The sequence below is a fragment of the Pogona vitticeps genome, chromosome 2 (assembly GCF_051106095.1).
Source record: "Pogona vitticeps strain Pit_001003342236 chromosome 2, PviZW2.1, whole genome shotgun sequence".
Lineage (NCBI taxonomy): Eukaryota > Metazoa > Chordata > Lepidosauria > Squamata > Agamidae > Pogona > Pogona vitticeps.
Window position 1 is genome coordinate 241,718,647 of NC_135784.1, and position 24,966 is coordinate 241,743,612.

Sequence of the window (24,966 nt, forward strand, 5' to 3'; positions counted from 1 at the left end):
AGGAAAGGGTATCCATCTTCCCTAATCTTTTGGTATGTTTATGTGTCCTTCATGGGCCTTAGGGCCTTCAACTAGAGATGGTTTGCTGTAGCTGTAGAACAGAATGTATACTGTGTAATAAAGCAGCGCAGTAATCTGATTATGTGTGTATGGATATACATGTGTGCATGCATTTATCTGTTTTTAAAAACATTTTATTAGTTTTTCACTATATCTACATTCAATTCATGCTTGTTAAACATCGTGTTACAAGGGTTTGCTTATATTTATCTCTTTTCACTTCTTGGTGATTTAATCCCTTCTCCTATCTTCTAGCCATTTGTAGAACAAATTCCACCTATTAAAGTATTCTGAATCTTCTTTATTTCTCAGTCTCAGTGTAACTCTATCCATTTCTGCACAGTCTAAATCTTCTTAATTATTTCGTCTTCGCTTGGTATTTCTTCATTTTTCCAATGTTGTGCAAACACAATCCTAACTGCTGTCCCAATATGCAGTGTTAGGTAAACCGATTGTTTATCAAAATCCTCTAGTAAAATACCTAATGAAAACAGTTTTGGTTTAAAATCTATACATTTTTAAAGCGTTTTAACCAACCATGTGTGTATTTTAGTCCAATTTTTTTTTTGCTTTTTCACATGTCCACCATACATGATAATAAGTACCTACTTTTTGTTCACATTTCCAACATTTACTAGACATATTTGGAAACATTTTTGCAATTCTGGCAGGTGGTAAATGCCATCTATGAAGCATTTTATAAGGATTTTCTTTATATGAAGCTGCCATTGTTATTTTACAGTTTCTATTCCACAATTTCTGCCATTTCTCCAATTCAGTACAGTGGTGCCCCGCATAGCGAGGTTAATCCGTTCCGGATTAACCCTCGCTATGCGAAATCGTCGCTAAATGGGTAGGGGAAATGTATTGAAACGCATTAAACTTCGTTTAATGCGTTCCAATACCTTTGTTACTTACCCGTTCAGCGAGGATTCCAATTGCCGGCAGCCATTTTCGCGCCTTCGCTAAGCGAGGGCAGGGCGCGAAAATGGCTGCCGGCAGCCATTTCCGGGCTTCCAGCAGCCATTTTGGAACCGCCGATCAGCTGTTCGGCGGCTCCAAAATGGCCGCCGCAATACCCGATCTTCGCAATGCGGGTTTTCCCCATTGCGACGATCGGGGATGTTTCCGTATAGCGATCCCGAAAAAGGGATCGCTATACGGAAACATCGCTATACGGTGCACTCGTTAAGCGAGGCACCACTGTATTGTGCCCCAAATTTTTAGCCCATTGTACCATTGTTTCTTTAACCTGTTCATCTTCCACTTTCCAATTCAAAAGCAGTTTGTATAGTTTCTTAATTAGTTTGTCTGAGATTAACAATATTTGTTCAAGCAGTATTTGTTCTTTATAAAAGCTATCTTTAACATCTTTGTCATAACTAGATTGAATTTGCATTAGTGGCCACCATGACAAACCTAATCCTTGAGCAATAAGCTCTTGTATTGGTTTTAATTTTCCTTCTGTATCTAGTATACTGTATCTTTATAGCATAAAATTTCCTCAAAATTCCTGAGATTTGGGTGCACAAATGCTTCCATGGGTGAAAGCCACCTAGGTATTTTTATGTACATTTTTTTAAAAATTCCCATATTATCAGTAGTGAGTATCTAATATAATGAGTTTGAAAATATCTAGGAAACATCGCAAAAACAGCGTCGATATGCGGTTTCGTCACTCCAACGGAGCGATCAGTAAGCGAGGCACCACTGTACTTGAAAGTGGTTTACCATTCACTTTTTATGGGGGTACCCTGGGACTGTGCATCTTTCCCAAGACCACACAAGCTGGCTCTGCCTGCAGGAAGCGCAGTGGAGAATCGAACTCTCAACCTCTGGCTCTGCAGTCAGGTACTTAAACCACTGAACTATCTAGCAAGCTTAGGCTACAAATAGATATAAGAAATATGGACACTGAGCTTGAAAAGATAGGGAATTATAATACTGTACTGAAATTGAAGATGAAGAAAATCTGAAATAGGATTGCCACTTTCCGGGAAATCAGGGAAAGGGAAATTGGTTAGGGAAGATCAGAAATGGAAATTGATCAGAAATCTAGGAAAGTGAGGGAAAGTGTGATTAAGATATGCTCATGTACTGAATTTTGGATATGCTGCTACAAGAGGATAATCTTTTCTTGTGGCAGTTGGCCTAGGGAAGTAGTCAAGTACAAGTAGAATTTAATGATGCCCTTTCCTTTCCCAGGCCTTTCCCGCTTCACCTTTGTTGCCTCAGCAACCAGCTTACTGCCTTTGTTGAGCTCTGTCCGTGCATGATCTGCAAAGTCAGGCTGTAGCTTTTGCAATGCAAGGTTAGTCTGAAAGTTTAGACCAACATAGTCTTCAGATATTTAACTGTGTTCATCCCTACTTGCTGGTAGTACATTTCATTTACATACAGAGATAAACATGGAAGGAAAGATGAGATACAGTGGTGCCTCGCATAGCGAGGTTAATCCGTTCCGGATTAACCTTCGCTATAGCGAAACATCGCTGAACGGGGCAGGAAAAGCCATTGGAACGCATTAAACATTGTTTAATGCGTTCCAATCGGCTCCTTTACTCACCGTTCAGCGATGTTCCGGGATGGCCGGCAGCCATTTTCGCGTCCTCCCCTCACTTAACGAGGGCGCGAAAATGCTGCGCACGGCCATTTCGGGCCATTTCGGGGCTTCCGGCGGCCATTTTGGCCGCTGAACAGCTGATCGTCGGGGCTTTGTTTTGCGAAGTCATTGAGTGAAGTCGTTGAGCGATCGCATTAGCGATCCCAAAAAAGGGATCGCTATGCGATTTCGTCGTTGTACGGTGCGCTCGTTAAGCGAGGCACCACTGTATAGTGACTCACTGAAATCATGATTCATTCCATTCAGTGATAACTTCTTGACTCAAAATGCATACTGTCATATTGAATGGAATCAACATAAATTGGGAGCCAGGCCTATGTATGGAATGGAGGATTTCTCTCTTGCAAAAGCCAGAATTGAATAGCAAACAAGTTTTGTTCCTCTTAGATTTCACAGACAACTTTCTCTCCACTAAGCAAAATGAAGTTTACAAATGTGATTATTCCTGTTGGACTTTTCAGAGAACTAAGTCTCTTAACACTCTTCCATCTATAAAGGTTGTCTGCTTCTTGTATATTATAGAAATGTAGGCCTTTAAACTCTGACTTTCCATATTGCTGATTTGCTCATTATATATTGATATTGGGTATATGTATGTCTATATGGGCTTAGTATGGAAAGGGCTAGAGTGTGTTATTTGCACAGTGGAGCATTCTGACCAATCAGAAAGTGTCTGGCATCAGTCAGATATTAAAGCAAATGTCAAGTAGCAGTCTCTCTGACTGGGCCATAACATGTGATAGGGACAAACGTGGCAGAGCAAAGATGTAGTAGGAGACAGTATAGTTCTCTATGAGAGGGTCATAATATGTGATAGGGCCAGATAGGTCTAGATGTGTAATAGTGTTTCTAAACAGTAAATGTTAATTTTTTTAAAACAAAGATCATTTACTATCAGCTGCTGGCACAAACATGCACAAGGGGGAATATCAGTTTTTACTTTGAGAGTGTTTTTTTTAACGAGTACACTCAAAACTGCCGCATGCAGACTCTGTTAGTTACATTATATATACATATTTATTACAGCCCTGATCAACAAATTCTGACTTACAGTTTCCATTTTCAGGATTTTCAAGATAGAGAGTACTTAGAAGTGGTTTACCATTCTCTTCTTCTGAGGGCATCCTAGGACTGTACAACTTGCCCATGGCAACACAAGCTAGTTTTTTCTCTCTGGAGGCACAGTGGGGAATTGAACTGCCAACTCTGACTCTGCAGCTGGGTACCTAACTCACTGAGTTACCCTGCTAAGCCAGTGTGAATCTTTAAATATTGGAGTTATTATCTCTTGCTCTGGTTGCTTTATTGCAATATCTAGATTTTTAAAAATATTCTGTATGAGTATGCATTTTATTAAATAAATACTGAAAAAAGGAAAAATGACATACAGTAGACCCTTGACTTACGGAATTAATCTGTATTAGAACGGTGGCCACAGGTAGAACAGTCCGTAGGTCGAGGATCCATTTCCCATAGGAATGCATTGAGAACCCATTAATCCATAACCAGCCTAAGAAAAAATGCACCCCACACCAAAAAAAGAAAATAATTGCAAAAGGCAGCACCGTACCAGTTTGAAGGGGTCCCTCGCTGCTGCCAAAGCCCTCCGATGGCTTCCCTGCCGCTGCCAGAGGCCTCACGAGGGTCCCTGGCTGCCGCCGTCGCTGCTGCCGAAGCCCTCCAAGGGCTTCTCCGCCTCCATGGGAGGCCTCTCAGAGGTCGTCCGGCGCCGGCTTTCCCAGGGTACCTGGTGGGTAGACCGGCCGTACAAGGGGAAGCCCTCCTCTGGTAGGCCCGGTGTACCCTGGGAAAGCCGGCGGCGGCGGACCTCCGAGATGTCTCCCATGGCGGCGGAGAAGCCCTGGAAGGCCTCCGGAGGTCCCCCTCACCACTGATTGTGCCTCTAGAGGCATCTCGGAGGTCTGCCGCCACTGGCTTTCCCAAGGTACACCGGGCCTACCAGGAGAGACGCTCCGGAGCCATGATCGGCAGTGAGGGGGACCTCTGGAGGCCTTCCAGGGCTTTTCTGCTGTCATGGGAGGCATCTCGGAGATCCGCTGCCTCCACCCGTGCCTCCAAAGCACAATCAGTGGCGGGGGGGGGGACTCTGAGATGCCTCCCATGGCAGTGGAAAAGCCCTGGAAGGCATCCAGAGGCACGATTGGCGGCCTACGGACTGGAAGGGGGAGGCGGGGAAAGCACCAAATTTGAATCTGGTGCTTTCCCCGCCTCCGCCTTCCGGTCCGTAGGTCGATTCTCTGGCCGCAAGTTGAAGTGAAATTTTGTAGCCAGAGAAGTCCATAACTCGAAAAGTGAAGCTGTGCTTAAGTCAAGGGTCCACTGTATAGTGACTCCACTTAAATCATGATTACTTGCTCAGCAATAACTTCTTGAATCAAAATCCATACTATCATATTGAAAGGAATCAGTATGAATTGGAATTAATGCATAATCAATAAGTAAACAGCTATTAACATGACACTTTCATCCTGGTTAGCCAACTGCCTTTAAAAAAAACATTCCAAGACTGGTTGTACTTCCTTTTAGCTATCTTGGGCTCTCTATTATATGATTACAGTAACAAAATACTTTGCTCACTTCTTGGTTTCTTCTTTCTGTACCACATAGCACTCTATTGTCTGTATTTCTTTCTCTTCTGCCCTTATTTCAGTGTTTCTATGCCCCCCCCTTTCTGTCAGATCTCTGCTTGCCTTGCTGAATTCTGTATTAATACTGCAGAAAACTTTCAGTATGCTGACATCAAAGAGTTGCAGGCATATATGGATTATTCAGCATGACTTGCTGGCTGCAGAGGCTAGAAAATGCAGAATTAGTATTATCATGGACCTTTGAATCTAGGGATAGGCAAGTAATGCAGATAGTGAATCACATTATAAAAGAGATACAATGTTAGTTTCTTTGATCTTGTAACTACATCATTTCTGTATTCATTTATGACAATTATAAGCTCCATATCTAGAAATTCTTGTGCAGTGAATAGTAGCAAAGCTATCAAAGTACAAATGATGAAAACATTTGAAAGATCAGAATCGTTGCATTTACAAAGTCATGGGTAACATTTCACTGGGAGGGTTGGCTGAAATAAATATGTTCTTAGCAGATTCTGAAAACAAAGAAACTTTGGCACATGCCTGACATCAGCTGGCAGGGAGTTCTACAGGGAAGAAACTGATACACTTAGTAATTTCTGAACAGACCTAAGCCTATGTGGAACCACTGTTCACCTTTTTGTAACACTTTTAGTTAGCAGAGAAGTAAATTACTTTGTCTTTCACCCTTTAGTACAGTGGTGCCTCACTTAACAACGTTAATTCGTTCCAGCGAAATCGCTGTAGAGCAAAAATGTCGTAAAGCGAAAATAAAAAACCCAATGGGCTAAAAACTCACTGTCCAGCGAAGATCCTCCATATGGCGGCCATTTTTTGTGCCTGTATAGCGAGGAATCCGTCCCTAAGCACAGCGGGGAGCCATTTTGAGCACCTGGCAGCCATTTTGAAAACCCAACAATCAGCTGTTTTGATTGTCATAATGTGAAGAATCGGTTCCTGAAGCAGGGAACCGATCTTCGCAAAGCGAAAAAAAAAACCATTTAAAACATTGTTTTACGATTGCAATCGCAAAAACATTGTTGTGAAGCGGATTCGTCGTAATGCAGGGTAATCGTTAAGCGGAGCATGACTGTACAGAGATTTTCTCCACAGATGTCAGCATAGTGATTTCATTCTGGATCAGAGACCAGCTGTGAGAATAGAGAGCTTTAATCCACTGTCTTCACATGTTCTCAGCTGAGCCAAATCATATTAAAGGGGGAAATTAGGCATCCTTCAGTCTTGAGAGACTATGGTAATGTGCTCTGTATGGAGGACTTCAAACAGCATCTAGCATGGCTGAGAAGGCCAATTCAAGAGTGACAGTCCCTTCCACACTGAAGACAAATACAATCTGTCCCCTGTCCAGCTCCCTGATTTTGCTGATTTTGGGACTCCCTCTTTGCCTTGGCCTGCTGGACAAGTGTCTCTTCAAATTGGGAGAGGCCATGCTGCACCGCCTGCCTCCAGGCTGAATGCTCAGATGTCGGGGTTTCCCATCTGTTGAGGTCCATTCCTAAGGCCTTCAGATCCCACTTGCAGATATCCTTGTATCGCAGCTGTGGTCTCCCTCTGGAGTGATTTCCCTACACTTCATACAGGAGATCTTTTGGAATCTGACCATCAGCCATCTGACCATCAGCCATTTTCACAACATGTCCGAGCCAACGTAGACGTCGCTGTTTCAGTGATGTATACATGCTAAAAATTCCAGCTCATTCTAGGACTACTCTTTGCCCTGCCAGGTGATACCAAAAATGCATCAGAGACAACGCATATGAAACGTGTTCAGCTTCCACTCCTGTCATGCACGAAAGGTCCAGGACTCACTGCAATACGGGAGTGTGCTCAGGACACAAGCTCTATAGACCTGGATCTTGGTATATGCCATCAGCTTCTTATTAAGCCATACTTTCTTTGTGAATCTAGAGAACGTGGTAGCTGCTTTGCCAATGTGTTTATCCAGCTTGACATCTAGGGAGAAAGTGTCAGAGATTGTTGAGCCAAGGTAAAGAAAGTCATGAACAACCTCCAATTCTTGCGTGGAGATGGTAATAGAGGGAGGTGAGTCCACACCCTGGCCCATGAGTTGTGTTTTCTTCAGGCTGATTGTTAATCCAAAATCTTGGCAGGCCTTGCTAAAGCAATTCATGAGTTGTTGGAGGTCTTCAGCAGAGTGGGTGAGAACAGCTGAAGTCCCAAATGCATTTCAGCTGGACTTTGGTTCTTCGCTCTCAATCTAGAGAGATTAAAGAGCCTTCCATCTGATGTAGTCTGGAGATAGACACCTTCTGTTGCAGTTCCAAAGGTGTGCTTCAGCATTGACAGCAAAAAAAATCCCAAACAGAGTGGGCTCGAGGACACAGCTCTGTTTCACTCCACTTTGGATGTGAAAGGGATCTGATGTTGAGCCATCAAAACTACAGCGCCCTTCGTTTCCTCATGAAAGGACCTGATGATGTTAGGGAGTCAAGGTGGACATCCAATCTTGGGAAGTATTTTAAAAACGCTGTCGATGCTAACCAAATCAAAGGCCTTTGTGAGATCTATGAAGGCCACAAAGAATGGCTGTTGTTGTTCCCTACATTTCTCCTGCAACTGTCTGACGGAGAATACCATGTCTGTGGTGGATCTATTAGCTCGAAATCCACACTGTGAAGGGGGAAATGGATTCAGTAGTTTCACTGAGGCTTTTTTTGCATTGCAAATATGGAGAGGAGATTATCTAGTTTGGAACCACAGAGAAGGGCAAAGGGTGTTGCCAATTTGTGAGCAGAAGGACATACTTAAAGTCATGTAAAGTTTGACCCGCCATAAATCAGATGTGCTTTTGCCTTTGTAAAATAAGATTGTCTGTTAACTTGTTTGTTTTCTTTGTACCATATATTGAAAATAAAATGCTTTATTTTCTATATCTGAAGATTACAAATCTTTTGGGGCAGTTGGCCCTTAGAACTGAGTTTATTTGGATTTGTATTGCTAAGTTCATTGTTTCTTTTGTCAGCTTGTAAAATCTGACCTTGGGTCCTTTTGTGAGTGTATGAAACTTCCCAACAGCAGGACTTGGCAGCAGTTGCTCCTTTAGATGTTCAGTCTACCAGAGCTAGTGTTTCTTTAGGAAGGCATGTAAGTTAAAGTAAACAAATGAATGCGCTGGTTTGTTTATTCAGCTCGGTGCTTGTTTGGTTTGGTTTTTCTTCTTGCTTTAGGCTTAAGGTGGCTTCCAGTGAAGGTATTAATATAAAAGGCAACAGCTGGAAAACAGTTTTGCTGGGTAGAGAGGAGGACAGGAGGTAAAACAAAACAAAAAGCCAGGACCCAGTTGACCTACAGTAGACTAAATGTCATTGATTCTAATCTACAAAATTAACAAAATCACAGTGGTGTCTGGATGATTTCTGTTATAGATAAACTGATCTATGGTGATAATGAGTGTAGGCACAAAGCAAGGAAAGTAAGCACATAGACACCCCCCAAAAAGAAACACATTTAGAATTTCTATTTCAGACCTCCACATTCCCCATGGGAAAGTCTGAATGACTTCTGCATGGGGGGAGGGCACAGGGGCAAGGCTTGCATTCCATCCCCATTACTCTTTCAGCCTTCTGTACAGTTTCAGGCATAAGACCTGAATATGGCTGATGGCAAATCGTTTGGGTTGGGTGTGTATGCTACCTTTGATCTGTCTTTTCAATTAAATATTTCTGGCTAATTTCTCTTTAGAATCTTTTCATCTTTGTCCTTCTTCCACTTGCCTGCAAAAGGCCATAATACTGCTAAATGCCGTAGTACAAATACATTGCCATGTCATTCAGATGGAGAAGCTATGGCTTCAGTGCTACTAACGAACAAAAATTGTAGGTTAAACTTGATTTTTCTGGTTTAAAATCTCAAGAAGCTGATGTAACAAGTCATGAAGGCACGTTAGAAAAGGTTGGAGGAGGGAGAACATTCATTCTTTGTGAGTGTTAACATCGCATCTGAACAGGTTTCCAAAATCCTGAATCAGAAAAAAGAAAATGTCTGTCTTATTTAAAACTTCATCTTGTGTCCTTACTTTAAAGTGTCCTTATTCTTTGTCAAGAAGCAAAAAGCAAAGTGTGCTGCTTATATACCGCCCCATAGCGCTTCAAGCACTCTCTGGGCGGTTTACAAGTTAATTATGCAGGCTACACATTGCCCCCCCCAGTGAGCTGGGTACTCATTTTACCGACCTTGGAAGGATAGAAGGCTGAGTCAACCTTGAGCAGGCTACCTGGGATTTGAACCCCAGGTCATGAGCACAGTTTTAGCTGCAGTACAGCAGTTTAACCACTGTGCCACGAGGCTCCTGCTCATGTAGTGTAGAAGTGTAGTGTCAGTGGGACCCGGGAACTTTGTGTTCCTCTGTTGGCCATGGATGCTCACTAAGGGACATGACGATGGTAAGCCATTCCTTGTATGTCTAACATACATCAAAAATCCTGTTGAGGTCACCATGAGTTGGAAGTGAATTTGATGACACATAACAACATTTTATGATGATATTTTTTTAATGCAGTGGAAGATTTGTGTGTACCCAGCCACACCAAAGCCTACATGAAAGCCGCTCAGAGTGGTATAGATTTACCAGATGAGCGGGATATAAATCAAATAAATAAATAAATAAATAAATAAATAAATAGTGTATAATTATCATGTTACAATTTCTCTTCTTTTTATGTTTTTATGTAAGCTTTGGTTTCCTGTTATTTAATTTTGCATTTCTCTCAGACATAGTTTTTTCAAAAGAGTAGAAAACTCTTTGGTTTTGATCTAGAGCCGTGATGGCGAACCTATGGCATGCATGCCACAGCTGGCACACAGAGCCCTCTCTATGGGCACGCAAGCCATGCTGTTGGTGCCACCCATGCCGGCCTGTTGTGGGTACAGCAACGCTCGCTGCTAGGGCTCTGCTTCAGCTCATGCCGCTGCCTTTTCCCCCGCCCAAAGGGAGCCTGTGATGGCACTGGAGGTGAACATTGGGTGGTGGCAGCAGCAGAAGGTGGAGGGAAAGGAGGAGCCTCACCCAGCTGCCCCTTGTCATGCGTTGCAGCTGCCCATTGACTGTGGCTCTGGCACCACAGGAGAGAGAGGGGCAGAGCAAAGCCGAAGAAGTCCAGGTGAAGGCCCTGCCTATATTTGGGGAGGGGGGGAAAGACGCCCCCTCGCCACCCTCCAGAGGACACACTAGCCTGGAGGGTGCCTGTTGATTGAGTAGCTAAGGGGGGTTGAGGTGTCTGGCTGCGGAGCCTAAGGTTGCGGGGCTCTGGGCTTGCTAGACAGGAGCTGGCCTTGATGATCTATGCAGTTTGGGCACTCGGGCTCAAAAAGGTTTGCCATCACTGATCTAGAGAAATAAGATAGGCATTCAGTGATTGTCATCCTACTCAGTGCAAATTAGTGGTGGAGTTGAGGCTGATTTGAATGTCCAGCCAAAAATCTTCCATAACTCCAGAATTGCTGTGAGTTCTCATTTCAAACCAACCATTTTATATAGATCTCATGTTGCATTGATTTTTATGTACAATGGTTGTACTTTTCTTTATTTATGTATGTATCTTTTTACAAATGGAACATGAAATAAAGCTCTGGTTAGAGCAGGGACACTCTTCTATACATGTCCTTTCGACACACTTACAGCCCTGAGATTTTATTTTTCATTAGTCTATTATATTTACATTTCCTACTTCTTTGGAAACTGTTTATGGACAGCTTTTGAAACTTTTGAGTCCTAAACTTGGCAAATTAAAGGTTAAGAGGATTATTAGAAAACATTGTTCCTAAAGCAAGGAGTAATTTACAGTGGACCCTCTTGTTACGGAAATAATCCGTATTAGAATGGTGGCTGCAGGTCGAAAAGTCTGTAGGTCGAGTCTCTATTGACCTACAATGCATTGAAAACCAGTTAATCCCGTAGCCAGTCGTTTTTGTTCCATTTTGGTTTTTTCCTGGTCTGTAGGTCGATTCTCTGGCTGCAAGTCGAACCTAAATTTTGTGGCCAGAGAAGTCTGTAACTCGAAAAGTCTGTAAATCGAGGGTCCACTGTATTAAGAAGAATTAAAACATGTATTGAAAGATCAAAGTAAGACTTTCAAACGCACATAAAAGGGAAATTAGAACCATATAGTCAAGACATTAACACTGAGAAAATTAAGACAATGAGTATTTTAAAAATACTGGTATAGCTAAAAACAGAGGAATATGTAAGACAGAGGGAGGGAAGATGTGTAACTAGGACTGGCAAATGCCAAGTCAAAATATCATGAAACAAAATGTGTTAATTGTTAATTTGGAGGTAGAAGAAGAATTGGAGTGATGGTTTTAGATCCTAGAATTATTTGGATTAAAACAGAAACAACATATTGAAATAGCTATATAGAGATGTTTCAGAAAAGAAATGGGGTTATACAGGACCTGGCAGAATCCCACACAGCAAAAAGTTGAGAACACACCTAAAGAGAGAAAATAAAGCAGTAGGGAACATTTATTTGGATACAATGAACCACTCAGAAGACTTCCTGTTTTAGATGCAAAAACTCAGGGGTTGTTAATGGGATTGGATGTTAGGAAAAACACAGGAGAAGATTTAGTGTGCACAATTATACTTATCCGTGTCTCCATGAATGCACACTAATGGGTTAATCTGCGCCTGCACAGAGCAATCTCAAAATCTTCTAGAGTGTTTAAATGATTTTTATATATTGATGTGAATTTCCTTGACAAAACAAAATCGTTTGGCATTCATTTCTGTGGCCCTTAGACAATGTAAACATATGCCATTTGAGTTGTTTGCAGGGTTTTTTACTCCAAATCCCCAGATTCTCCATTCTGGGAGTTCCACCTGCCAGACCTATACCTAAGTTATGCTCCCTTGGAGAAAAGGCCCACTAAAAGGCTCCATGGGCTAGGATAGGGTGAGCTCCAGCCTATTTCCTGTTAGATATAGAAGTTGCCCTGGACTCGGCCTATCCTAGGCCTTAAAGCCTTTCAGAATTGTCTTTCTCCGGGTGAATCCCATTCTGGTGTAGCTCTGGCAGGTGGAACTCCCAGAATGGACAATTCTAGAATTTGGATCCCCCTCATGATGAATGGCAGATCCCTAGTATTTTAGCAAGTGATAACTAGGAAGAAGAGGAATTGTAGATAATGGCTCAACAGCAAGCATATTTGTAGAAAACAAGTTGATTGATTTCATAATACATTTGTTTCATTATACATATTGTTGTAAACTGCCCAAGTACGTAGCTGACTTGGTAGATGGGTGGTATAAAATCGTGTGTGTGTGTGTGTGTGTGTGTGTGTGTGTGTGTGTGTGTGTGTGTGTGTGTGTGTGTGTGTGTGTGTGTGTGTGTGTGTGTGTGTGTGTGTGTGTGTGTGTGTGTGTGTGTGTGTGTGTGTGTGTGTGTGTGTGTGTAGTTTTGCTTTTGAAGCTTACATGACTACACAACCTTGAGAGAGTTTATTCTCATTTCTCAAGGCCAGAGCACAACTTCCTTCCAGATTGTAGTTTTCTTTCCATAAGAACAAAATTTAAGAGATTTATTGTAACATGTCTCTCATGTATGCTTGTGGGGTTCAGTCCTCTCATAGAGTAGTTTGATCCTACTTGTAGTAGCTTATGATTTCTCATGCTAAATGCAAAAACATAAATTTAGTTGTCAGACTAATAGGATAACTCCTCAGAAAGATGGTTGATCATAACACACAAAATGCTTTCACAGATTGATGCCAAGAGCCTTGAACACAGTAGATTTATAGTAGCAGTTGTCACTAGTTCAAAGTAAATTGATCACAAAACAAATTACTATTAAAGTGGGACACTTGTTCTTGCGAAGTGTTATCATTGTATCTCATGCTCTTAAACTAATCTTGTCCCATAAGGGGGATTATATGCACTGGTTAATAGTCTTTAAGAAGAAAGGACAGTTTAATGAAAATCTAATGAATTGTAGGGTTAACTACTTGAGGACAACAGTGTACTTTTGTAACTTGTTACCATGTACTGTTCATAGATATGCAGTGCAAGTAGCATGAAATGAGAACAGTTAACATACCACGTGGTTAATGTTTAGCAAAACTGTTTTTGAGGTTTCTTCCCACACCTAGGAACATGCTCATGAAAAAAGCTTCCTTAACTACTTCTTAAAAGTGATTTTTATGTCCAGTAATTAAAACAGCATTCGGATTAGTAAGTGCATCTAATTGATTTTCTTTACCATATTGCAATAAAACACACCCAACCCGCTGAAAATGCTATATCTAGCATACATTTGCATATGCAAAACAGTTCTAGATTGTCATTAAAAATATGGTAAAAATCAGGATGACTTGTGTGATAAGCAGTTTAAAAAGATAATCATGGATTAATGAAGACAAATTAAAATAGTACTTGTTAAAACAAACTAATACATGTAATCTAGATCTTGTATACTTAGTGAAGTCTGTAAAGATTTGTAAAACACAGGATCTCCATGTGAATGTGGATTTATGAAGTTGACCAATCTAAAAGAAAAAAAATGAAAGGGCAGTTCGTTACTATTTATTTATTTATTTATTTATTTATTTTATTTATATGCCGCCCACTCTACCCAGAGGTCTCTGGGCGGCTTACAATAATTAAAATTCAATACAATAAGATGATTAAAATACAATTAAAATACAATTAAAATTGCCATCATCAGGACCCACAGTTGTTATTTCAATTAAAAGCCTTCTGGAACAGGAAGGTTTTGACCTGGCGCCGAAATGTCATCAACGTCGGCGCCAGACGGATTTCAGTTGGGAGGGCGTTCCATAGTCTGGGGGCAGCTGCCGAAAAGGCCCTTTGTCTACAAGCCATCCCTCTTACCTCTTTGAGGGATGGCTCTTTCAAAAGGGCCCCCTGGCTAGATCTTAACTGCCGGGTAGGCTCATATGGAAGGAGGCGGTCCTTCAAGTATCCAGGGCCCAAGCCGTTTAGGGCTTTATATGTCAAAACAAGCACTTTGAATTGGGCTCGGGCAGCAACTGGTAACCAATGTAAATTGAACAGAATTGGCTTGATGTGATCTCTAGCGGCTCCACCACTCACCAGCCGCGCAGCTCGATTCTGGACCAGTTGCAGTCGCCGGACCGTCTTCAAAGGCAGCCCCACATAGAGCGCATTGCAATAATCTATACGAGATGTTACCAGTGCGTGTGTAACTGTCATGAGACTCCGCTCGTCCAGGTAGGGCCGCAGCTGGTATAATTTCCGCAGCTGAAGGAAGGCGCCTCTGGCCACCGAGTCCACCTGGGCTTCCAAAGTTAGACTGGGGTCCAGGAGCACCCCCAGGCTGCGGACCCTGTCCCTTAGGGGGAGTGTAACCCCATTCAGGGCAGGGAAATGGCCCTCCAACCTGTCCGGCGAAGCACCCACTAACAGCACTTCCGTCTTGTCTGGATTGAGTTTCAATTTATTAACCCTCATCCAGTCCATTATCAGGTCCAGACACGAGTTCAGCACAGAAACCGCCTCACCTGGATTGGTGGAAAACGAGAGGTAGAGCTGAGTGTCGTCAGCATATTGCTGACTCCTCAGCCCAAACCTCCTGATGACCTCTCCCAGCGGTTTCATGTAGATGTTAAACAGCATGGGGGACAGTATCGAGCCCTGAGGAACCCCATGACATAAATGCCATGGGGCAGAGCAACTGTCCCCCAGCACCACCTTCTGGACACGGTCAGCTAGGAAGGAGCGGAACCACCGTAAAACAGTGCCCCCAACTCCTAACCCAGCCAGCCTATCCAGAAGGACACCATGGTCGATGGTGTCGAAAGCCGCTGAGAGGTCCAGGAGTATCAACAGGGTCACACTCCCCCTGTCTCTCTCCCGGCAAAGGTCATCATACAGGGCGACCAAGGCTGTCTCTGTACCAAAACCCGGCCTGAAACCCGATTGAAATGGATCCAGAAAATCCGTTTCATCCAGCAGCGCCTGGAGTTGCCCGGCCACAACCCGCTCCAACACCTTGCCCAAATAAGGGAGGTTCGCCACTGGTCGGTAGTTGACCACCAGCCTTGGGTCCAGGTTAGGCTTTTTAAGGAGTGGTCGAATTACCGCCTCTTTCAAGGCGGTAGGGACCACTCCCTCTCTCAGAGAGGCGTTCACGGCCTCCTGGACCCAAGTGCGAACCCCCCTGGCAGATCTTCCAATTAGCCAAGATGGGCAAGGGTCGAGCGGCGTGGTGGTAGAACGGACAGATCCAAGCACCCTGTCCACATCCTCGGGTCTCAACAATTGAAACTCATCCATTAAAGTTTGACCTAAGCACGGCACACTGGACACATCTTCCGATTTTGCAGTAACAGTGGAGTCCAGCCCACTGCGAATCTGAGCGATTTTTTCCTCAAAATGAATAGCAAACTCATCACAGCGAGCTGATGAGCAGTCCGGGACCTCCACCAGGTTTCCCGGTTGAAGAAGATCCCGGACCACCCGAAACAGCTCTGCTGGACGATATTCTGAGGAAGCAATGCGGCTGGAGAAATATTGCCGTTTCACCAGCCGTATTGCCACGAAATAGGCCCGATAATGGGCTCTAAGTCGTGTTCGATCGGATTCCCAGCGGGACTTCCTCCACCTGCGCTCTAGCCGTCTCCCCTCTCGCTTCATCGCCCGCAGTTCAGAAGTATACCAAGGAGCTGTCTGGGCTCGGCGAGCAGGGAGAGGGCGCTTAGGCGCAATCGTGTCAACCGCCCGGGTCATCTCCCTATTCCATAGGGTGACCTGAGCTTCGACAGGAGCGCCGACCATATCAGACGGATAATCCCCCAGAGCATTCAGGAAACCATCCGGATCCATTAGTCTCCGGGGGCGGATCATCTTAATCGATCCCCCACCCTTGCAGAGGGAAGAAGAAGCTAATAGACTGAACTTGACCAGGAAGTGGTCTGACCATGACAATGGGGTCACAACCAGCCCCTCCACATCCAAATCACCACCTTCCAGTCCCGTTGAGAAAACCAGGTCCAAGGTATGGCCCTTCTCATGTGTCGGGCCGATGACACATTGAGACAGCCCCATGGTTGTCATGGTGGCCATGAAGTCCTGAGCCGCCCCAGTCAAGGCAGCCTCGGCATGGATGTTGAAGTCTCCCAGCACCAACAGCCTGGGAGTCCTCAACACCAGGTCCGAGACAACCTCCGTCAGCTCAGGTAGGGAGACCGTTGGTACGCAGCAGGGTGGGCGGTACACCAACAGAATCCCTAATCTGTCTCGTAAGCCCAACACACAATACAGGCCCTCAAGACCTCCTCTCAAAGGGACAGGAAGCCTGGTCAAGGAGATAGAACTCCTATAGACTATAGCAACTCCCCCTCCCCGACCCTCCGAGCGACACTGGTGCTGGACTGAGTACCCAGGAGGACACAGCTGGGAGAGGGGGACACCACCTTCCTCTCCCACCCAGGTCTCAGTAATGCACGCCAGGTCAGCACCCTCATCCAGAATTACATCATGGATGAGGGCAGTTTTATTTTGTACTGACCTGGCGTTCATCAACAGCACCGTGTGGCTCGAGGGTTTGCTGATATGGTCGCCTGATACCATTTGGTTGGAGGTAGGACTAGAAGAGGGGATAGATGTAAGATATCTAACCTCTCTTCTCCCACGCGGGCGTGTTCTACCCCCACCGCCATTCCTTCCCCTACCCAGCACCACCTCAATGGCTGCCCCCTCCAACGCCCTCCCCCCTTCCTGTTCCATCAGGTCCACTGTGGGTCTTTATACAACCTGATGGCAATTAATAATACTAACAGTTAAAACAAACAAGAACAAACCCACACCCCTTCTAATGCCCCTTCTCCCCTCCCAGCCAGGTGGCTGGTGTTAAGGAAGGGGTGGCGTGGCCCAAAGCAGCAGCAGCAGCAGCAGCAGCAGCAGCAGCAGCAGCAGCAGCAGCAGCAGCAGGGTCCCGGTCCTGAAGGGTAGGGGGAGTGCAGGCCAGAAACACTCCCAGACACTGTCTCTCACCCAGTGCCTGGGGACGGCAGATGTTACCAGCAACTCCCCCGAAGACAGGAACGTTGCTCTCAGAGAGCCCTGGCACCGGCTTCTTGCTTTTAAAGCTTCCCTCCCCTCCCAGCCAGGTGGCTGGTGTTGAGGAAGGGGTGGGTTTGCCCAAAGCAGCAGCAGCAGCAGGGTCCCGGTCCTGAAGGGTAGGGGAGTGCAGGCCAGAAATACTCCCAGGCACTGTCTCTCACCCAGTGCCTGGGGACGGCAGATGTTACCAGCAACTCCCCCGAAGACAGGAACGTTGCTCTCAGAGGGCCCTGGCACCGGCTTCTTGCTTTTAAAGCTTCCCTCCCCTCCCAGCCAGGTGGCTGGTGTTGAGGAAGGGGTGGGTTTGCCCAAAGCAGCAGCAGCAGCAGCAGGGTCCCGGTCCTGAAGGGTAGGGGAGTGCAGGCCAGAAATACTCCCAGGCACTGTCTCTCACCCAGTGCCTGGGGACGGCAGATGTTACCAGCAACTCCCCCGAAGACAGGAACGTTGCTCTCAGAGGGCCCTGGCACCGGCTTCTTGCTTTTAAAGCTTCCCTCCCCTCCCAGCCAGGTGGCTGGTGTTGAGGAAGGGGTGGGTTGCCCAAAGCAGCAGCAGCAGCAGCAGCAGGGTCCCGGTCCTGAAGGGTAGGGGAGTGCAGGCCAGAAATACTCCCAGGCACTGTCTCTCACCCAGTGCCTGGGGACGGCAGATGTTACCAGCAACTCCCCCGAAGACAGGAACGTTGCTCTCAGAGGGCCCTGGCACCGGCTTCTTGCTTTTAAAGCTTCCCTCCCCTCCCAGCCAGGTGGCTGGTGTTGAGGAAGGGGTGGGTTGCCCAAAGCAGCAGCAGCAGCAGCAGCAGGGTCCCGGTCCTGAAGGGTAGGGGAGTGCAGGCCAGAAATACTCCCAGGCACTGTCTCTCACCCAGTGCCTGGGGACGGCAGATGTTACCAGCAACTCCCCCGAAGACAGGAACGTTGCTCTCAGAGGGCCCTGGCACCGGCTTCTTGCTTTTAAAGCTTCCCTCCCCTCCCAGCCAGGTGGCTGGTGTTGAGGAAGGGGTGGGTTTGCCCAAAGCAGCAGCAGCAGCAGCAGGGTCCCGGTCCTGAAGGGTAGGGGAGTGCAGGCCAGAAATACTCCCAGGCACTGTCTCTCACCCAGTGCCTGGGGACGGCAGATGTTACCAGCAACTCCCCCGAAGACAGGAACGTTGCTCTCAGAGGGCCCTGGCACCGGCTTCTTGCTTTTAAAGCTTCCCTCCCCTCCCAGCCAGGTGGCTGGTGTTGAGGAAGGGGTGGGTTGCCCAAAGCAGCAGCAGCAGCAGCAGCAGGGTCCCGGTCCTGAAGGGTAGGGGAGTGCAGGCCAGAAATACTCCCAGGCACTGTCTCTCACCCAGTGCCTGGGGACGGCAGATGTTACCAGCAACTCCCCCGAAGACAGGAACGTTGCTCTATGTTAGCTGAGAAGTTCAAAGTGAAGAAGGTTGCATCTTACAGGAAGGAGTACATTCTTAAGGCAAACCATAAATGAGAAGCCTGTGCCCCATAGTCTATATCTGACCACAAGGCTTTTCAAGTCTGGTCCACTAGTCACTCCTCCCTATGGTTTCCTGATAAGTCACCATTAGCCTACTTTGTGCTGCAGCAGAGGCACTGCTGAGATACTGATCTCCCTGTGTGTTCCATTCCTCTTTCTCAACATTGTTTTCTGCATTCCTGGAAGTTCCCAGCATTCTCCTCAATTGTTCAGCTCTCTTTGAAAGTGTTTAAGTATTTTGAGGAGGCATCAGAGAATGCTGCCATTCTCAGAAAGCTTAGTACACCTTCTCTTCTAAAGCAATCAGTAAGGTGCTTGCAGTCATTCTGGGTCATTTTCATGATTCATGTTTATTTTGATAATATCGTACATACATACTTTGGGTCTGAAATAAAAACATTTCCCCTTTCTAAGCATCTGATATTTATTCCACCCTTTTCTCATGTTATCATGCTGTCATGTTATGTGGAAGATCACAAGAGGAAAGAGGCCATGTCTTCTTTTTTTAAAAGAAATTACGTAATTGAGATTTACTGAACTGTTAGAAATTCTCAAGGGCTCTGGAGATTCAGCCATAATGGAGGCAACTTCATGGGAGGCTTGAAACAAACTTATTTTCATACCTAGTCCTCGGGGGATGTTATGTTAAACTGCATATTTTCTGTGTAAACAATAGTTAAAGGAAAGGGTTACAGGGAGATAAGCTCTCTGTGTATTGTGCGCACAGGCATACATGCATAGAATTTTGTGAACAAGATGTGAATGTGGCATTGATCTGCTCAGCCATGGAAAGTTACCTCCTAGGATTGTGACCCTTATGCCCCGCCCTTAATGTAGATGCTTACCTGGAACATAATTTCTGAATATTTTCTTTCTGAGTAGACATGGAATAGCACCATTTTAAAAAACTCAGAATAAGTTAATAGTGTACTGTATGTCTCAATTGTTTTGAACAGAAATGTTCTAAGTGAATGGCATCTATTAAGAGAAGCAAACAGAAATATTAAGTTGAAGATATGAAATATTCACTGCGAATGTAAAAATTAAAACTGAACTATTCATTATCACCTTTCACACACTGTTTCGTGAAGTAGACTGGATAATTGAAAAGGGCCAGCAGAGAAGAGTATTGGGGATTTCTTTTCCCTTCTTTTTGTCCCCAGAACTCTCCATAATAGGTACATGGAACAATGGAGTGTGGTGAATCAGGGGACTCAAAGTGAAACTTATATTAGAAAGATTTATTCTGGAGTTCCACTTCTGTCAAAACAACACCATATGGTAAAGGTACCCATTGATTAGGAGCAATTCTTCCTTTCCAGAATGGTGAAAAATAAATGCTAATCTGTATCTTTAATCAAATTTTTTTCTAAATGCTTTATTATCAGATAAATAGCCCTCCTTCCTGTCTGTGACACAACTACTTTGATGTTACATCTCCACTGATGATAATTTTGATTAGTAATAACTATGTTTCCTGTTAACTACAATTTAGAAACCTGTTCCCAGTCCTACTTTTACTGTTGCTTAATATGGGAACCTGCATCAATAGAGATTTGTTACATACCACAGGAAAAAAATAGGAAATAACCTTTCCTGCACAAAGATAGAAGATTTTGTTTTCTAGACTCACATTTTGTTGTAGAGTTCATACAGATATATATCTGCAAGGTAGGCATTTCCACATTGCTAACTGAAAAGTTATAAACACACTCCCCAAATTTCGGTTGCTTGCCATGAACAATGGTTGATTTCAACAGATGACAGTATTCTATTGTGTAGTTCCACCTGCACGACAGGAGTGACATCACTGTCGATAGGAAATTCCTACTGATTAAAAGTTTCCTTTTTTTATTTCAGGGTATACATGACTTTGTCTCATTGTGTACAGGTGGCCTCTGATTTTTTTAAAAAAGGAAGTCTTTAAATCAGATGCAAGCTGCCACTTGTGCAACAGGATGATGTGCACAATTTGGCTGGGATAAAAAAAAAAAATATCCCAAGGGATCTGCTGTATTTTGCCATTGGGCTCCAGTATTGTGCCATGCCTTTTTTGGGGGGAAATGGGAACCATTATGCTCAGAAGCAGAAGAGACATGCTATCTTAGTGATGTGGAGATAGTGTAGTTCTCAGTGGGTTCAGGAAATACAAGAGATGTACAATTAACCATAACATAACCTTGCTACTGGCAACCAATACTTAGTCACACTTCCTTACAGAATCCAAAGAGAACTAGACCTAGAAGATGGATGTTGTACAGTGCTGTCATGTGAAAAGTTAATGTCCTCTAGTCTGAGGACACCTGCTATGTGGCTTTAATTTTTGCTGCCATTGCTTTTTGTTTTGGGGGAGGGGGCAAAAGATGTATTTGCAAAAGTTGTATCAGTTGCATTTTGCCATTGGGATACTTTTTGTCTCATGCAATGTACTGATTGGACAAAAAATATTCAGTGTCATTTTGCAGTACACCACGAAGGAGGATTTGGTAGTTTGTCCCTATTCAAGAAGAACACTAGAATTTTCAGTGGGTTCCAGATTTATTTTTTTCTTGTTAAAATCCAGTAGTTAGTCAACTGAAGCTATAGAAAACAAGATTGGTGTTATATTGCTTCTAAAAAAAATTCCTACCCTTCTGTGTTTTTAGTGGGCAGTTTGCAGTAGTAAGGAAATGCCGTGAGAAGAGCACTGGTGCACAGTATGCTGCAAAATTCATCAAGAAACGAAGAACAAAATCAAGCCGTCGGGGAGTGAGTCGAGAGGACATTGAACGAGAAGTAAACATATTAAAAGAAATCCAGCACCCCAATGTGATCACATTGCATGATGTTTATGAAAGTAAAATGGATGTAATTCTTATTCTGGAACTGTAAGTAAAATTACTTCGGTTCTGAAAATTAGAAGTATATATATTTGTAAATGCACCTCTCTACACTACTAAAAGGAACTGTGATACAGATCTCAGTGAAACATGCAGATTCTTAAGAAAAACTACTAGACAAAGAGGAAAAACAAAAAAACTATCCAGAAATATCAATGGTATAATTATTGCAATATTATTGATTACAGACTAGGCAAAAGATTTGCAGCAGAGAATAATTCCATTCTGTGCACACAAACGTTCTACTTAGTTGGAAAAAGTAATGTAATCAAGGAATAATGGTACTTGATGTTTTGAGAACCATACAGTATCTGTTGTGTGTAACTATGGATCATGCTAGTTGCAGCTTATGGAAATTATAGTCCAAAACATATGGGGGGCATTTTTCTCATTGTTCCTCTCCTATCAGAGTTGGCTATATTAGCTTTGGATGTTGTAGCTTTAAACAGTGATATTGTACTGAGACCTAATAGGTTTTAGGTTCTTCAGCCAATAAGTTCTCCGTCTTATACTTCTCTTCCTACTTGTTTTACTTCAAATGATTGGCTGTAACAAAGTACTTTTTGTTTTTCATTAAGTGGCCAATGTGCTCTAATATTCTTCTTTTTATGTGTGTTACAGTTTCTTGGTTTTTCTCATTTGCTTTAGTACTTCTCTGTTGATCACTCTTTCAGTCCAGAAATTCTTGGCATCTTGAGATAAATCCACATATCAAATGCTATTTTCTTTTTTTATATAGTAGCTTTTGTTAAATCCACAATTCCATGCCATATGTGAACCCCAATGTCTTAACTAATGGAAATTCTCTGCTAAATTAACATTGACAGACCTATGCTGCAAGATGTAAGCAGTAAGACTCTGGCAGTTACCTTTGAAAAAAAATTGAGGCAAATGAGTCATTAAACTTATGGTTCTGTAGCATTGACATTTTTCTTTTTGCATTATGCAGATTAATCTCAGACAGATTTCAGGCATTAATGTTCCATATATCTGACTGAAAAGGTTCTCTAAAAGTCTTAGAACTTCTCAACTTTGGGTCCCCAGATGTTGCTCAACTACAGCTCCCAGAAATCCTGGCTAGCAAAGCTAGTAGTTAAGACTTCTGTAAGTTTTAGTCCAAGAACACCTGAGGACCCATGGTTGGGAACCAGTGGTCTGTGTCATCATCTTCTGTTAGCGCTAGTGCTTCTGCTAAAACATCATCAGTTCTAGCAGCTTTGACATTTTTTGTCAGCTATATTGCATGTCAGATTTTTGTATTTCTGTCTCAGTATTGCCTATGTGGCTTTGGGCAAGCTGCCTTAGAGGACTGTTGGATAGTGATGTTTCTCAGATACTCTGTTTTGAGGTAAAATCAAGTGTTTAGTGGGTACATTAGAAAGATTTTTTTGAAGATAACAGACCAAAAGAGTTTATTGTAACAACTGTCAATAAGAATGCGCTGCCGAGGCAATTCTGATTTATGGCAGTCCTCCAAGGCAGCTTGCCCAAAGCCACATAGGCAATACTGAGACAGAAATGTTGGGAAAGTGCGAAGGCAAGAGAAGAGGACAGCAGAAGATGAGATGGTTGGACAATGTCATCAAAACTACCAACATGAATTTGACCGGAAGGCAGTAGAAGACAGGAGGGCCTGGCATGCTCATGAGACCTCCTGGGGGTCCCCCGTCACCATGATTGGCGCCTTCAGGCTTTCTTGAGGGGGGTAGACCAGACTTACCAGGGGAAGCCCTCCTCTGGTAGGCCTGGTCTACCAGGCCCTCCCCTGGTATGCCCAGTCTACCCACCGGGAAAGCCTGAAGGCAGCAATCGGCAGTGGCGGGGGGACCCCTAGGAGATCTCTGATGGTGGCGGGGAAGCCCTGGGAGACCTCCTGGGGTCCGATTGCGGTGGCGGGAAAGGGCGGGAAATTAAAAATTGCTTCCCTGCCACCGTGATCGGACCCCCAGGAGGTCTCTGATGGCAGCCGGGAAGCCCTGTGACAGCTCCGTTGGCACGTCGCAATGTTTGTAGGTAGGGACGTTTGCAAGTCGAGGTTCCACTGTATTGTTTCCATTTTCTCTTTACTTTTGCCTGATCAGATAATATATTCCACTGTTGTTCTTTCAGTATCTGTAATTGTGGTTTTTGATTCCCTTCAATTTCTTGGACCTTATGGAAGATCTTGTTTTTCATTTTCATTTCATTTTGTTATTTTTCTCTTCTCTTTTTGAGCAGTGATTATTACAATGTGGTTGTCTGTCCCTACATGCAAGTTGCTAAAAAAATTCATAAATAATGAAATCTGTATTTTTGTGACCTATAATGTTGTTTCTCAACAGTTTTAAAGAATTCTGAGGGTTTTCTTTTGACTGCAAGGTTAATCTTTTTGCATTCTTTAATTATATTTCTTGTTACAAGTAACTGTTCTTCTGCTTTGTGATCAATGAAGCTTAGTAAAGCACATATGTTGTTTTCATATTTTAAATTCTTCAAGGATGCTGTTTATATTTTGACACTGTGATTGTTGTTTGTTGTTCATTTTTACTCTGATTTTTGATATGAATAGTTTTCATGATTAGTACTACAATCCACTCCTGGTCTTGTTTTTGCAGCGAGAATAGAGCTTCATTTCCAATCTGAGGGCCATTTTTTATATGTCTGTTGGTCTGTTTTTTTAATAGATCTAGTCTCTGTATCTTGAAATAATTCTATTGATTTCTCATTTGCTTCTGCTAATTTGTTTTTTCCAGTTGATTTGAAAGCTCTCTACTTCATTTTCTAAAATTCCAGGTTACTAATTAAGACAAAGTTATTTCATCAGTACAGAGGTGCTGTTTAGGTACCCCCAATTAACTAGAAGTAATGTATAATGTTCATTATAGTAATAGTAGTATTGCCATCTTGCAGGGATTTCCATGTACAGTATACATCCTCCTTGGTGATAGGATGTTTGTGTTATCACTCTCACAGAATTGTATAATTGGTTCACCATTATATATTTCCAGTCTGTATTTTCCAGCAAACTCTCTGCAGACTCTTGTTCCTATCTTAGCATTAAAATCTCCCATTGTGAAATATGTGTGTGTGTGTGTGTGTGTGTGTGTGTGTGTGTGTGTGTGTGTGTGTGTGTGTGTGTGTGTGTGTGTGTGTGTGTGTGTGTGTATGTATGTATGTATGTATGTATGTATGTATGTATGTATGTATGTATGTATGTATTTGCTCCTTTTTAACACTTTCTGGAAAGTCAGGGAAATG

General features: G+C 43.6%; 1 protein-coding gene across 4 annotated transcripts in view; it reads left to right on the forward strand.

Annotated features, from left to right (window-relative positions):
* Positions 1-24,966, forward strand: part of DAPK1 (death associated protein kinase 1) — a 115,889-nt gene that overhangs the window by 24,353 nt on the left and 66,570 nt on the right. For all 4 annotated transcript variants that reach the window (XR_013542066.1, XM_020805825.3, XM_020805824.3 and 1 more), the window contains exon 3: positions 21,496-21,717. Coding sequence is in view for 3 of the 4 variants with exons in the window: in XM_020805825.3 (XP_020661484.3) it covers positions 21,496-21,717 (222 nt within the window). In the remaining variant the exon portion in view is untranslated. The remainder of the gene's footprint in view (positions 1-21,495; positions 21,718-24,966) is intronic.